Source organism: Oncorhynchus nerka, linkage group LG1 (genome assembly GCF_034236695.1).
Source record: "Oncorhynchus nerka isolate Pitt River linkage group LG1, Oner_Uvic_2.0, whole genome shotgun sequence".
Classification (NCBI taxonomy): domain Eukaryota; kingdom Metazoa; phylum Chordata; class Actinopteri; order Salmoniformes; family Salmonidae; genus Oncorhynchus; species Oncorhynchus nerka.
The window spans coordinates 28,713,254-28,729,766 of NC_088396.1; the positions used below are offsets into that span (position 1 = coordinate 28,713,254).

The 16,513-nt window shown below is 45.0% G+C and overlaps 1 protein-coding gene across 3 annotated transcripts in view; it reads right to left on the reverse strand.

Annotated features, from left to right (window-relative positions):
* Positions 1 to 2,636: 2,636 nt before the first annotated feature.
* LOC115128823 (zinc finger MYM-type protein 2-like) overlaps positions 2,637 to 16,513 on the reverse strand; it is a 34,741-nt gene continuing 20,864 nt past the window's right edge. For all 3 annotated transcript variants that reach the window (XM_029658963.2, XM_029658950.2, XM_065017836.1), the window contains 7 exons: positions 13,451 to 13,601; positions 13,147 to 13,301; positions 5,256 to 5,370; positions 4,649 to 4,894; positions 4,389 to 4,527; positions 4,022 to 4,220; positions 2,637 to 3,891 (listed from right to left, as the gene is read on the reverse strand). In XM_029658963.2, coding sequence (XP_029514823.1) covers positions 3,832 to 3,891; positions 4,022 to 4,220; positions 4,389 to 4,527; positions 4,649 to 4,894; positions 5,256 to 5,370; positions 13,147 to 13,301; positions 13,451 to 13,601 — 1,065 coding nt within the window. In that variant the 3' untranslated portion in view covers positions 2,637 to 3,831. The remainder of the gene's footprint in view (positions 3,892 to 4,021; positions 4,221 to 4,388; positions 4,528 to 4,648; positions 4,895 to 5,255; positions 5,371 to 13,146; positions 13,302 to 13,450; positions 13,602 to 16,513) is intronic.

The window sequence follows — 16,513 nt, forward strand, 5'->3', positions numbered from 1 at the left end:
AAGAACAGATATAGCCCCTGGTTCACTCCAGACCTGTCTGCCCTCGACCAGCACAAAAACATCCTGTGGCGAACTGCAATAGCATTGAATAGTCCCCGCGATATGCAACTGTTCAGGAAAGTCAGGAACCAATACACGCAGTCAGTCAGGAAAGCAAAGGCTAGCTTTTTAGAACAGAAATTTGCATCCTGTAACTCTAACTCCAAACAGTTTTGGCACACTAAAGTCCATGGAGAACAAGAGCATCTCCTCAAAGCTGCCCACTGCAGAGGCTAGGTAACACTGTCACCACCGATCAATCCACGATAATCGAGAATTTCAAAATGCATCTCTACGGCTGGCCATGCTTTCCTCCTGGCTACCCCAACCAACAGCTCCGCACCCCCCGCAGTTACTCGCCCAAGCCTCCCCAGCTTCTTCTTCACCCAAATAGCATATGTTCTGAAAGAACTGCAAAACATGGACCCGTACAAATCAGCTGGGCTAGACAATAACTTCAAAAAATTATCCTTCGCCATTGTTGCAACCCCTATTACCAGTCTGTTCAACCTCTCTTTTGTATCGTCCGAGATCCCTAAAGATTGGAAAGCTGCTGCAGTCACCCCCTCTTCAAAGGGGGAGACACTCTAGAACCAAACTGTTATAGACCTATATCCATCCTGCCCTGCCTTTCTAAAGTCTTCAAAAGCCAAGTTAATAAACAGATCACTGACCATTTCGAATCCCACCGTACCTTCTCCGCTGTGCAATCCGGTTTCCGAGCTAGTCACGGGTGCACCTCAGCCACGCTCAAGATCCTAAACAATATCATAACCGCCACCAAGAAAAGATTGAAGACGGCTGCACAGTACATCGACCTGGCCAAGGCTTTCGACTCTGTCAATCACCGTATTCTTATCGGCAGACTCAACAGCCTTGGTTTCTCAAATGACTGCCTCACCTGGTTCACCAACTACTTCTCAGACAGAGTTCAGTGTGTCAAATCAGAGGACCTGTTGTCCGGACCTCTGGCAGTCTGGGTGTACCACAGGGTTCAATTCTCTGGCCGACTCTTTTCTCTGTATATACCAACGATGTTGCTCTTGCTGTGGGTGATTCCCTGATCCACCTCTACGCAGATGACACCATGCTGTATACATCTGGCCCTTCTTTGGACACTTAACCCTCCAAACGAGCTGCAATGCCATACAACACTCCTTCCGTGGCCTCCAACTGCTCTTAAACGCTAGTAAAACCAAATGCATGCTTATTAACCGTTCGCACCCGCCCGACTAGCATCACTACTCTTCCGACTTAGAATATGTGGACAACTACAAATACCTAGGTGTCTGGTTGGACTGTAAACTCTCTTTCCAGACTCATATTAAACATCTCCAATCCAAAATTACATCTAGAATCGGCTTTTTATTCCACAACAAAGCCTCCTTTACTCACGCCGCCAAACATACCCTAGTAAAACTGACTATCCTACAGATCCTCGACAATGTCATTTACAAAACAGCCTCCAACATTCTACTCAGCAAATTGGATGCAGTCTATCACAGTGCCATCCGTTTTATTACCAAAGCCCCATATTCCACCCACCACTGCGACCTGTATGCTCTAATTGGCTGGCCCTCGCTACATATTCGTCGCCAGACCCACTGGCTCCAGGTCATCTATAGGTATTTGCTAGGTAAAGCTCCACCTTATCTCAGCTCACTGGTCACGATACCGCCACCCACCTGTAGCACCCGCAAGTTTCTCTCACTGGTCATCCTCAAAGTCAACCTCTAAACACTCAGCTCTCTCTAGTCACTGATCCCAACCGATCGCTAACTCTGGACGGCTCTCCTTTGGCCGCCTTTCCTTCCAGTTCTCTGCTGCCAATGACTGGAACAAATCTCAACAAATTGGAAAAAAAATATACCCTGCTAGGTAAAGTCCCCCTTATCTCAGCTCGCTGGTCACCATAGCAAAAAATAAATAAAAATAAACAATAAAATAAATGCACCCCATTATTTTTATTTCTACTTTGCACATTCTTCCATTGCAGTGTTTTACTTGCTATATTGACTTTTATAGCCTTTTCCTTCTCACCTAAACATTAAACATCTGTATGTTTGCTACTCTGTGTTGTTGTATGTGTCGAACTGCTTTGCTTTAACTGATTGTAAATCGCTGCAGCTACCTGGTTAAATAAAGGTGAAATAAAATAAATAAATAAAACATAGCCCATCCAATCTACCTACCTCATCCCCATATTGTTTTTAATTTACTTTTCTGCTCTTTTGCACACCAGTAATTTTACTTGCACGTCTATCACTCGTGTTAATTTGTCTAAATTGTAATTACTTGCTACTATGGCCTATTTATTGCCTTACCTCAAAACACAATTTGAACACACTGTATATAGACTTTCTCATTTATATATTCTGTTATTGACTGTACGCTTGTTTATTCCATGTGTTTGTGTCACACTGCTATGCTTTATCTTGGCCAGGTCGCAGTTGTAAATGAGAACTTGTTCTCAACTGGCCTACCTGGTTAAATAAAGGTGAGAAAAAAAAAAACATAAATGTGAACACCATCTCCCATAGAGAACTTCAGAACTTTGTAAGCCATGTAAGAGAAATATAAAGCAATGTAAGAGGATAAACATTAAGAAATGAAATGATTTATTTTGTCATGTCAGCCCACACGGCACCAACCTCTCGTGAAGTTACACACACTTTCAGTACACACAGATAGGCACATTCACATTAGGCTTCAGAGCCAGCCGGTCATTCACAGACCCAACCGTGACTTTTCCTTTCCTTGACAGGCTCTATCCAGACACCCTCCAGCTTCGAAGCGTGGTCTCCAGACATTACATGGAAGTCAATAGGCAAGGCAGGTGTCATTCAAAGAAAACTAAAACACAAACAAAATCCTATTCAGAAGTCAACGTGAAAACGAGGTATTCGCTTGTGTAATTTATTGATAGAAAATAAAATAAAACTTAAAAGGGGGGAGACAAATTCAGAGCTTTCTATTGTAACTTGGATGCCTGGAGATGGAGTGAATTTGGGAAACGTAACCAGGCAGGTCTATAATGTGCTACTCCTGAAAGAGATCTGACCACCCTAGTTGCAACAAACAGTTTCAGTTGTTGCCGTTTTAACAGATTATCACTCATTAGTTGGGAGTAATACATCACCCATTATCAAGTGCTACGTTTTCAACTAAATAATAAACATCAAATAGCTTAAATGAGACAAAACACAATGGAATTCAAACTGACAAAATATAGTCTTTCGGCAGGATACCATCTCCTTCATACTTGAACTTGCAACTACTCTGAAGCCCCAGACAGTACCCCTACAGCCCCCCTCAGGACAAAGAGAAGGGAAAGACAGGGACACGGGAGAGCTCCAGGCTGCAGCAGATTTAATTGATCAACTAATTCATGCTCTTAATGGAGGAGAGAAAATGGCACAATCGAACACACATCCCATCCCGGCGTAAAAATAACAAATGTACAATAGAAGCAATCAATCAACCTCAATAAATAAATGTCTCATCTTTAAAAAGGCTTCTGGGGGTCAAAGCAGAGGATTCGGTGGGCATTTCTTGTGGATGTCTCTGTCTCTTCCCATCTACTACTTTTAACTTTCAGAAATAGTTACACAGCATAGCAGCCCAATCTGGGCTTAGCAAGTAATGCTACATCACGTGAACGGAGTTCCCCTATGGAAGGAAGGGCAACAGTTCTTGGGGAATTGCTTTTCACACGACACACTCCAATATCACCCTAGCTACTCGCAGTCAGAGTCCCCTTCCTTGGCCCTTCAGGGAAACACCGTCCTCCGATCAGCTCTGGGCATGTGTAGTCCCTTCCAACCGGACATCCACTGTACGCTCACAGCTGGCCTGAGATCGGTGTGAAATGGTGGAATTACTAACAGAGAACGCAGCAACCCAGTTGTAATGTTGTTGCGGATGGAACATGGAGCATAAGCGGACTCTGTGATGACGGAAGAGTGGACTATTCTCCGCCTACCTCCTCCTCTTCTTCTTCTTCTAGATGGCGCTCTCTGTAGATGTCTTTTACCAGAAGGAGAGGGGTGAGGATGCTCTCCAGGACACTGCGGTCCATAGGAGTAGAGGAGTACCACAGGGAGCTGTCACTGTCACTGCTGCTGCCCGATGACTCTGGCTGCATATAGAACACATCCATACGCTGACTCAACGACCCTGGGCTGGAGAGGAATGACCACAAATTATAGTTATGTAGCTACATTTGGTCCAATATATTTGTTGTGCAGTGGTCCCTGACAAAATAACTAATAAATGAGTGCAATGTATTAAGGGAAGTTGCAATTAACCACTTGAGGAAGACAAGGTTATAGAAGAGCAGAGTAACTCACCATTTGGAACGGTAGAGTTCGTAGAATCTGCCCTCGTGCTTTTTGACTGGACAGTGTGTGGTGCTTCCCGAGCCGTCGTCTGGCTCGTAGGCTGCATCACTGTCCTCTTTACGTTTCCTCTTCCTGGACCCTGTTGGTACTGCTCACCGAGACAAAAAAGAATATTAATAGCATGACAGGCACCCTGGCACAAAAAGGAAATGCTGATAAAAAGATGGACTCGACCACAAGAGTGTGTGTGTTTTAGTGGTCAGACTCACAGTGGTGGTCCTGTGGGGAGAAGGAGGGGATGCAGATGCAGACAGTGGTTTCCTGTGTGGTTGGGTCTGTGTGGTCGGGGCCATAGACATTTCTGAAGGAGAGGCGCAGGTGCTGCTCCACGGTGCGCAGGCCAAAGTACTTGGTGTTGAGATAGACCAGGGAGCGCAGCAATGCTGCAGGACTCTGCTCCCCCAGCAGCTTACAGCTCCACAGGCACTGCTCCTCCACACGGCCCCACCGAGAGCCTGGGGGCAGACAGACAAGACAAACACAGCTGTTAACACAGATCACAATACACTACCTCTGGACCTAACACAAATATAGGTACAAGGTATGAACCCTGCTACAATCGAATGTGGTTTTAAAATGTATCATGTCTACAGTGTCCTCATATCATAAATATTGTGCAATCACTGTTTTAGAATGTGAAAAGCAAAAATGTTTCTAATCATTGGACACTGCAGGAAGGTCTTCTATTGGAGGAGTTGGAGTTCAAAACATACACTTCCAGGTCTAAACCTATTACCATAATCAGTGTGTGCTGAAGATCATTCAGTTGATAGACAAGTAAATTGAGCCGTGGTAAAGTGTGCGCTATTTGTTTACCATCAGGCATCACGCTGGGCTGCCAGTCTTTGAGGACCTTGTTGAGCTCCTCTCCAAACGGCTCATAGCACAGGTCACTGAACAGGTCATCTTTCCTGCCTTTGGCCTGCAGATGCTACAGACAAACAAGTAATAAGTCACCAGTGGAGAATAACTGGACTAAAGGTAAATCTTGTGGGAATCCAAACCTAGGCCTGGTTATGAGATTGTGAAGAATATAGATGGTGTCCTCATATTTTAAATAGTCAACACCTTGTTTGGACAAGACTTCAAAAAAGAATGATGGGAGGGGCAATAGAGGGGGAACGATGAAAGGAGAGCGGTGAGAAAGAGGTCTGTTCCTGCTCCTAAGAGAGTCCATTTCACAATACCATCTTCTAGGGCTTGACAATATTGACAAATTCATATCACAATACTTGACGGTATTTTAATGTTTTGAATGATAAAAGTTCTAAATATGCTTTATGAGTAGTTAATGACCCTAAGGTGACAACACATAAATTAGTCATTTAAAAAAAATGGGGCATTCTCCATTTATACTTACTGTTCAATCCAACAACAAAAAATCCCCAGCACATTTATAATTTCCACACTTGTGCCACGCAGAATGATATGGGCAAAAAATATAGGCCTAGGTGAACAGTTGGAATTAAGGACATTTTATAGTTGGAATATCGTGGGCAGCACCTTGAATACATTGTTTGACAGGACAACTGATGGGGTCAAAATTGGGGTCACAATAGGGAATGCACCAAATGTTTGATGTATTATAATAATTTATTATTCTTATGTTGTATTAATAGAAAGGGAGGGGCTATGGGACCCCTCTACACTTATAGGGTCCTAGACTACAGATTAATTCCCTGCAGGGGAATAGAATAGATAAGAGGCTAGTCAGACAGACCTCTATAACATCAACTTGGAGTGGACATTTACTGCTGAGGCCTTAGATACAATAGTGTATCTCTTGCAAGTTTGTATAGCTGTGTATGCATGGGCTTGGTCTGAGGAGTAGCAGGTAATGACGTATGCAGTGACATCACAGAGGGTTGACGAGAAGCATGATAAATGCAACTTGGACTTTTCCTATGGGGCAGAACTCATGAGACATCCGTTGTATATGTGATGTTTGACTTCTGTCTATAGCTGTATTTCAATTAAAATTGTTATGATTTATAAGTGCACATTGAGTGTTCCAACACAATGAATGAATAAAGCAAGGAGAAATTATTGACTGGGTAGGAACCAAAATGTTGGTCAGTGTTTCCAAGTGACCCTAATTAGATGCTACAGTACATGCTGTTTTCTTACTTCGCCTGCGTTTCAAACTCAAAGTAGACAGCCCTCGGCCCTAAACCCTCAGCACCTTGAATGACGTTTTACATCTTCCCATACAGGTGTACCTTAAAAATGTCCTTTGCCCAAGCGAAGGAGACTGATGATTGGCGATGCAACGTCCTTGGTGAAAATGTTGAAGTTGAGCTTTAAAAAAACAAACAACCAACCTAAAGCTATTAATGTACCTAGTAAGCTAACAGATCTAGCTAGCACTCCTGTCAGGCAGCTAGCTACAGTTACCCAAAGCTGGCTAGCTATTATTATAGTTTGGCAATTTATTCCAATACATTTCAGAACTCGGAAAAAAATATGTTTATGAATCTAGCTATGTTTTATAGGATACCCACTATGAGACTAAGCCAATTTGCCAACACAAAAATCAATGTATATAAATATCAACTCAGCAAAAATATTTGTATGAACATAAAGAGTCAACAGACAAACTGAACAGGTTCCACAGACATGTGACTAACAGAAATTGTATAATGTGTCCCTGAAGAAAGGGAGGGGGTCAAAAGTAACAGTCAGTATCTGGTGGCCACCAGCTGCATTAACCTGTTAGTCCTATAGGGGCAGTATTTCATTTTTGGATAAAAAGACGTGCCCGTTTTAAGCGCAATATTTTGTCACGAAAAGATGCTCGAATATGCTTGGAATTGATAGCTTTGGAAAGAAGACAGTCTTACGTTTCCAGAAATGCAAAGATTTTCACTGTGAGTCCCTTAGAACAAATGTTTCGGGCAAAACCAAGATGTATGACCGACCAGGAAATGCACAGGATTTCTGAGGCTACGTTTTCCATGATTGCCTTATATGGCTGTGAATGCGACAGGAATGAACGGACTCTTTCTCTTGTTTCCCCAAGGTCTCTGCAGCATTGTGACGTATTTGTAGGCATATCATTGGAAGATTGACCATAAGAGACTACATTTACCAGGTGTCCCGCTAGGTGTCTGCGTGCCAATTGGTGCGCAAAAGTCAGGTCCCGGTATTTTTCCATTCAAATCTCAGAACAAACCAGGCTACAAGGACGGTGCTTTCAATGGAGAGAAATATGACAAACCACCTTCAGGATTGATTCAAACAACGTTTTCCATGTTTCAGTCGATATTATGGAGTTAATTCGGAAAAAGTTCGACATGTAGGTGACTGAATTTTCGGTTAGTTTCGGTAGCCATATGCATAGTAACAAAAGGGAACGATGTGTCCTACACAAGAATCTTTCAGGAAAAACTGGACATCTGCTATGTAACTGAGAGTCTCCTCATTGAAACATCTGAAGTTCTTCAAAGGTAAATTATTTTATTTGATTCCGTGGCTGGTTTTTGTGAATATGTTGCGTGCTAAATGCTAATGCTAACGCTAAGCTAGCTATCACCACTCTTACACAAATTAGTGATTTTCTCTGGTTCTAAAGCATATTTTGAAAATCTGAGACGACAGGATTGTTAAGAAAAGGATAAGCTTGAGAACAGGCATATTTATTTCGTTTCATTTGCGATTTTTAAAAATCGCTAACGTTGCATTATGCTAATGAGCTTGAGGCTGTAGTAACGATACCGCATGCGGGATGGGGCGGACTAAGAGGTTAAGAACTGCAGTGCATCTCCTCCTCATGGACTGCACCAGATTTGCCAGTTCTTGCTGTGTGATGTTACTCCCCTCTTCCACCAAGGCACTTGCAAGTTCCAGGACATTTCTGGGGATAATGGCCCTAGCCCTCACCCTCCGATCCAACAGGTCCCAGACATGCTCAATTGGGATTGAGATCTGGGCTCTTCGCTGGCCATGGCAGAACACTGACATTCCTGTCTTGCAGGAAATCACGCACAGAACGAGCAGTATGGCTGGTGGCATTGTTATGCTAGAGGGTAATGTCAGGATGAGCCTGCAGGAAGGGTATCACATGAGGGAGGAGGATGTCTTCCCTGTAGCGCACAGCGTTGAGATTGCCTGCAATGACAAGCTCAGTCCGATGATGCTGTGACACACCGTCCCAGACCATGACGGACCCTCCACCTCAATCCCCCTTACAACATGCCTACAAGCCCTCAGTCCAGCCACTCTCAGCCTATTGCGGACAGTCTGAGCACAGATGGAGGGATTGTGACTTGTGTAACTCGGGCAGTTGTTGTTGCCACCCTGTACCTGTCCCGCAGGTGTGATGCTCGAATATACCGAGGTTGTTACACGTGGTCTGCCACTGCGAGGACGATCAGCTGTCCGTCCGGTCTCCCTGTAACGCAGTCTTAGGCGTCTCACAGTACGGACATTGCAATTTATTGCCCTGACCACATCAGCAGTCCTCATGCCTCCTTGCAGCATGTCTAAGGCACATTCGCACAGATGTGCAGAGACCCTCACCCTCTTATTATGTTTTTCAGAGTCAGTAGAAAGGCCTCTTTAATGTCCTAAGTTTTCATAACTGGAACCTTAATTGCCTACCGTCTAAGCTGTTAGTGTCTTTACAACCATTCCACAGGTGCATGTTCATTAATTATTTATTGAACAAGCATGGGAAACAGTGTTTAAACACTTTACAATGAAGATCTGTGAAGTTAATTGGATTTTTACGAATTATCTTTGAAAGACAGGGTCCTGGAAAAAGGGACGTTTCTCTTTTTGCTGAGATGGATAGATATAGACACACACACACACACACATAGTTGAAGTCAGAAGTTTACATACACCTTAGCCAAATACATTTAAACTCAGTTTTCACAATTCTTGACATTTAATCCCAGTAAAAAAAAATCTTAGGTCAGTTAGGATCACCACGTTATTTTAAGAATGTGAAATGTCAGAATAATATGAGAGAATGATTTATTTCAGCTTTTATTTCTTTCATCACATTCCCAGTGGGTCAGAGGTTTACATACACTCAAATAGTATTTGGTACCTTTGCCTTTAAATTGTTTTAACTTGGGTCAAATGTTTCACGTTGCTTTCCACAAGCTTCCCACACTAAGTTGGGTGAATTTTGGCCCATTTCTCCTGACAGAGCTGGTGTAACGGAGTCGGGTTTGTAGGCCTCCTTGCTCGCACATGCTTTTTCAGTTCTGCCCACAAATATTCTATGGGATTGAGGTCAGGGCTTTGTGGTGGCCACTCCAATATCTTGACTTGGTGGTCCTTAAGCCATTTTGAAACAACTTTGGAAGTATACTTGGGGTCATTGTCCATTTGGAAGACCCATTTGCGACCAAGCTTTAACTTCCTGATGTCTGATGTCTTGAGATGTTGCTTCAATATATCCACAATTTTCCTACCTCATGATGCCATCTATTTTGTGAAGTGCACCAGTCCCTCCTGCAGCAAAGCACCCCCACAACATGATGCTGCCAACCCGTGCTTCACGGTTGGGGTGGTGTTCTTCGGCTTGCAAGCCTCCCCCTTTTTCCTCCAAACATAACAATGGTCATTATGGCCAAACAGTTCTATTTTTGTTTCATTAGACCAGAGGACATTTCTCCAAAAGGTACGATCTTCGTCCCCTTGTGCAGTTGACAACCATAGTCTGGCATTTTTATGGCGGTTTTGGAGCAGTGGCTTATTCCTTGCTGAGCAGCCTTTCAGTTGATGTCAATATAAGACTTGTTTTACTGTGGATATAGATACGCTGCTCAAAAAAAATAAAGGGAACACTAAAATAACACATCCTAGATCTGAATGAATGAAATAGTCTTATTAAATACTTTTTTCTTTACATAGTTGAATGTGCTGACAACAAAATCACACAAAAATTATCAATGGAAATCAAATTGATCAACCCATGGAGGTCTGGATTTGGAGTCACACTCAATATTAAAGTGGAAAACCACACTACAGGCTGATCCAACTTTGATGTAATGACCTTAAAACAAGTCAAAATGAGGCTCAGTAGTGTGTGTGGCCTCCACGTGCCTGTATGACCTTCCTACAATGCCTGATGAGGTGGCAGATGGTCTCCTGAGGGATCTCCTCCCAGACCTGGACTAAAGCATCCGCCAACTCCTGGACAGTCTGTGGTGCAACGTGGCGTTGGTGGATGGAGCGAGACATGATGTCCCAGATGTGCTCAATTGGATTCAGGTCTGGGGAACGGGCGGGCAAGTCAATAGCAGCAATGCCTTCCTCTTGCCGGAACTGCTGGAACTCAGCAAGGAGACAATTCACTAACGTTGCCCCCTTGGCCCTCGATTTAGCTCAAGGGAGTGAGTGAACGTTGGCCACATGAGGTCTAGCATTGTCTTGCATTAGGAGGAACCCAGGGCTAACCGCACCAGCATATGGTCTCACAAGGGGTCTGAGGATCTCATCTCGGTATCTAATCGCAGTCAGGCTACCTCTGGCTAGCACATGGAGGGCTGTGCGGCCCCCAAAAGAAATGCCACCCCACACCATGACTGACCCACCGCCAAACCGGTCATGCTGGAGGATGTTGCAGGCAGCAGAACGTTCTCCACGGCGTCTCCAGACTGTCACGTCTGTCACATGTGCTCAGTGTCAACCTGCTTTCATCTGTGAAGAGCACAGGGCGCCAGTGGCAAATTTGCCAATCTTGGTGTTCTCTGGCAAATGCCAAACGTCCTGCACGGTGTTGAGCTGTAAGCACAACCCCCATCTGTGGACGTCGGGCCCTCATACCACCCTCATGGAGTCTGTTTCTGACCGTTTGAGCAGACACATGCACATTTGTGGCCTGCTGGAGGTCATTTTGCAGGGCTCTGGCAGTGCTCCTCCTGCTCCTCCTTGCACAAAGGCGGAGGTAGCGGTCCTGCTGCTGGGTTGTTGCCCTCCTACGGCCTCCAAGTCTCCTGATGTCCTGGCCTGTCTCCTGGTAGCGCCTCCATGCTCTGGACACTACGCTAACAGGCACAGCAAACCTTCTTGCCACAGCTCGCATTGATGCCCCATCCTGGATGAGCTGCACTACCTGAGCCACTTGTGTGGGTTGTAGACTCAGTCTCATGCGACCACTAGAGTGAAAGCACGGCCAGCATTCAAAAGTGACCAAAACATCAGCCAGGAAGCATAGGAACTGAGAAGTGGTCTGTGGTTATCACCTGCAGAACCACTCCTTTATTGGGGTTGTCTTGCTAATTGCCTATAATTTCCACTTGTTGTCTATTCCATTTGCACAACAGCATGTGACATTTATTGTCAATCAGTGTTGCTTCCTAAGTGGACAGTTTGATTTCACAGAAGTGTGATTGACTTGGAGTTACATTGTGTTGTTTAAGTGTTCCCTTTATTTTTTTGAGCAGTGTACTTTTGTACCCGTTTCCTACAGCATCTCCACAAGGTCCTTTGCTGTTCTGGGATTGATTTGCACTTTTTGCACCAAAGTGTATAGAACACTTGTGGAAAGCAGCATGTCACCAACATTGTTGCAGCCATCTGACCATGCAGAGCGAACGACAAGAAAGTACTTGTGACTCCGTGGCCGAGCAACTGCCCTCTCCTTGAGTGACAGGGTAGGGCTTGGTGTGGTTAGCGGCATGCAGCAGCAGGAGGGGGAGAGATGACTCATGTAGCAAACAAAGCAAACTATATAAACTGACATTATACTGGCCAACTCTTGCAAGATTCTCTGGTCTAATGAAACCAAGATTAAACCTTTTGGTCTGAATGCCAAGCGTCACATCTGGAGAAAACCTGGCACCATCCCTACGGTGAAGCATGGTGGTGGTGGCAGCATCATGCTGTGGGGATGTTTTTCAGCAGCAGGGACAGGGAGACTAGTCAGGATCAAGGGAAAGATTAACAGAGCAAAGTACAGAGAGATCCTTGATGAAAACTTGCCCCAGAGTGCTCAGGACCTCAGACTGGGACGAGGACCTTCCAACAGGACAACGACCCTAAGTACACAGTCAAGATAACGCAGGAGTTGCTTCGGTACAAGTCTCAATGTCCTCAATGTCCAGAGCCCGGACTTGAACCTGATCTAACATCCCTGGAGAGACCTGAAAATAGCTGTGCAGTGACATTTCCCATCTAGCCTGACAGAGCTTGAAGAGATCTGTAGAGAAGAATGGGAGAAACTCCCCAAATACAGTTGTGCCAAACTTGTAGCGTCATACCCAAGAAGACTTGAGGCTTTAATCGCTGCCAAAGGTTCTTCAACAAAGTACTGAGTAAAGGGTCTGAATACTTACGTAAATGTGATTTCCGTTTTTTCCCCACATTTTATTTCTTGCAAAAATGTCTAAAAAACTGTTTTTGTTTTGTCATTATGGGGTATGTGTGTGTAGAGTGATGAGGGGGAAAAAAACAATTTAATCAATTTTAGAATAAGTGAGGAATGTGGAAAAAGTCAAGGGGTCTGAATACTTTCCAAATGTGGGCCTGGAGCCATTCTGGTCATTAGCACCTATTCAGCTGATGTTCATAGATCTATATAGTACTGAAACAGCCTTAAGACAGAACCTCCAACATATTGCTTTCACCTATCCATGGCTTGTCAGATCTGTGAACACTGTCTGAATGGGTAGGAGCAAAGGGCTACAAACTGAAATGGAACCAGGCCACAGAAGTCAAACGAGAAGGGGGAAACTAAACAGAGGTGACTGACCTGCTGGATGCCCAGGCAGAGATAGAGGATGCTGTCGGGGGCGTAGCACTCCCCGTTGGGCCGCCGTACCTCATGGACAAATCGTGACAGGGCCAGGCTGAGTTCTGATGCTTTCAGAGAGAGCGGGTTACTCGTCGACCGGGCCGGTGGAGGTTCTGAGGACAAAGAATTATAATCGCTTAGCAACTTAATTATATAGCACCTTTCATACAGAAAGCCTATGGTTCCAATTGTTGTACGATAATACTTGCTGTGGGCGGAGCTTACTCAGCCTGCTTGAGATAGTCTTTCCCTTTATGGTCACCTGATTGTTCAGCTGAGGACAGTGCCCAACTTTTCCAGGCGTTGATCGCGTAGCGAGATCTCAGGGGTAGCGAGCGCCCCTCCACAGGACCATCTGGTGTAGGGGGGGAGGGGGAGGAAGGGTCTCCCTCCACAGCTCGCCTCTTGTGTCCCTAAAACAAACACACAGCTCCTACAAATGAGACTGGTAATGTCTCGGTAAAAGCCTTCGTCGTGTGGGAGACCTTAGACTCTTTTCTTTATATGAATAATTTAATAAAAACATAAGCCCACACACTTTCAATATTTAAATAATTTAATTTTTCTGTTGTGTTAATGATGCCGGATTGTTTTTAGTATATATTTTATCAAGATATTTAGATGTTAATCTTCATCATGGCTTATTATTTAATGTCCTCATATGAAAAATACCTATCAGTTTCAGGATGTGAACAGCAATAGAGTTCGAATCAGTGCAGCTATTCCCTCCGCAAGGCTATCAAACAAGCTAAGCGTCAGTACAGAGACAAAGTAGAATCTCAATTCAACGGCTCAGACACAAGAGGCATGTGGCAGGGTCTACAGTCAATCACGGACTACAAGAAGAAACCCAGCCCAGTCACGGACCAGGATGTCTTGCTCCCAGGCAGACTAAATAACTTTTTTGCCCGTTTTGAGGACAATACAGTGCCACTGACACGGCCTGCAACGAAAACATGCGGTATCTCCTTCACTGCAGCCGAGGTGAGTAAGACATTTAAACGTGTTAACCCTCGCAAGGCTGCAGGCCCAGACGGCATCCCCAGCCGCGCCCTCAGAGCATGCGCAGACCAGCTGACCGGTGTGTTTACGGACATATTCAATCAATCCCTATACCAGTCTGCTGTTCCCACATGCTTCAAGAGGGCCACCATTGTTCCTGTTCCCAAGAAAGCTAAGGTAACTGAGCTAAACGACTACCGCCCCGTAGCACTCACTTCCGTCATCATGAAGTGCTTTGAGAGACTAGTCAAGGACCATATCACCTCCACCCTACCTGACACCCTAGACCCACTCCAATTTGCTTACCGCCCAAATAGGTCCACAGACGATGCAATCTCAACCACACTGCCCTAACCCATCTGGACAAGAGGAATACCTATGTGAGAATGCTGTTCATCGACTACAGCTCAGCATTCAACACCATAGTACCCTCCAAGCTCGTCATCAAGCTCGAGACCCTGGGTCTCGACCCCGCCCTGTGCAACTGGGTACTGGACTTCCTGACGGGCCGCCCCCAGGTGGTGAGGGTAGGCAACAACATCTCCTCCCCGCTGATCCTCAACACTGGGGCCCCACAAGGGTGCGTTCTGAGCCCTCTCCTGTACTCCCTGTTCACCCACGACTGCGTGGCCACGCACGCCTCCAACTCAATCATCAAGTTTGCGGACGACACAACAGTGGTAGGCTTGATTACCAACAACGACGAGACGGCCTACAGGGAGGAGGTGAGGGCCCTCGGAGTGTGGTGTCAGCAAAATAACCTCACACTCAACGTCAACAAAACTAAGGAGATGATTGTGGACTTCAGGAAACAGCAGAGAGAACACCACCCTATCCACATCGATGGAACAGTAGTGGAGAGGGTAGCAAGTTAAGTTCCTCGGCATACACATCACAGACAAACTGAATTGGTCCACTCACACAGACAGCATCGTGAAGAAGGCGCAGCAGCGCCTCTTCAACCTCAGGAGGCTGAAGAAATTTGGCTTGTCACCAAAAGCACTCACAAACTTCTACAGATGCACAATCGAGAGCATCCTGGCGGGCTGTATCACCGCCTGGTACGGCAACTGCTCCGCCCTCAACCGTAAGGCTCTCCAGAGGGTAGTGAGGTCTGCATAACGCATCACCGGGGGCAAACTACCTGCCCTCCAGGACACCTACACCACCCGATGTTACAGGAAGGCCATAAAGATCATCAAGGACAACAACCACCCGAGCCACTGCCTGTTCACCCCGCTATCATCCAGAAGGCGAGGTCAGTACAGGTGCATCAAAGCTGGGACCGAGAGACTGAAAAACAGCTTCTATCTCAAGGCCATCAGACTGTTAAACAGCCACCACTAACATTGAGTGGCTGCTGCCAACACACTGACATTGACACAGACTCTACTCCAGCCACTTTAATAATGGGAATTGATGGGAAATGTAAATATATCACTAGCCACTTTAAACAATGCTACCTTATATAATGTTACTTACCCTACATTATTCATCTCATATGCATACGTATATACTGTACTCTATATCATCGACTGCATCCTTATGTAATACATGTATCACTAGCCACTTTAACTATGCCACTTTGTTTACATACTCATCTACATTTACATTTAAGTCATTTAGCAGACGCTACTGTACTCGATACCATCTACTGTATGCTGCCCTGTACCATCACTCATTCATATATCCTTATGTACATATTCTTTATCCCCTTACACTGTGTATAAGACAGTAGTTTTGGAATTGTTAGTTAGATTACTTGTTGGTTATTAGTGCATTGTCGGAACTAGAAGCACAAGCATTTCGCTACACTCGCATTAACATCTGCTAACCATGTGTATGTGACAAATACAATTTGATTTGATTTGGAATCATCAGACACAATTCTGCTTCCAATTGGAGCTAGTAGCTAGATGAAAGGGGCCAGAGTTGCACGATATTTTTTAAACTTTAATTGATCCATTATTTTACCAGGTAAGTTGACTGAGAACACGTTCTAATTTGCAGCAACGACCTGGGGAATAGTAACAGGGGAGAGGAGGGGGATGAATGAGCCAATTGTAAACTGGGGATTATTAGGTGACCATGATGGTTTGAGGGCCAGATTGGGTATTTAGCCAGGACACTGGTGTTAACACCCCTACTCTTACGATAAGTGCCATGGGATCTTTAATGACCTCAGAGAGTCAGGACACCCGTTTAACGTCCCATCCGAAAGACGGCACCCTTCATAGGGCAGTGTCCCCAATCACTGCCCTGGGGCATTGGGATATATTTTTTTTTTAGACCAGAGGAAAGAGTGCCTCCTACTGGCCCTCCA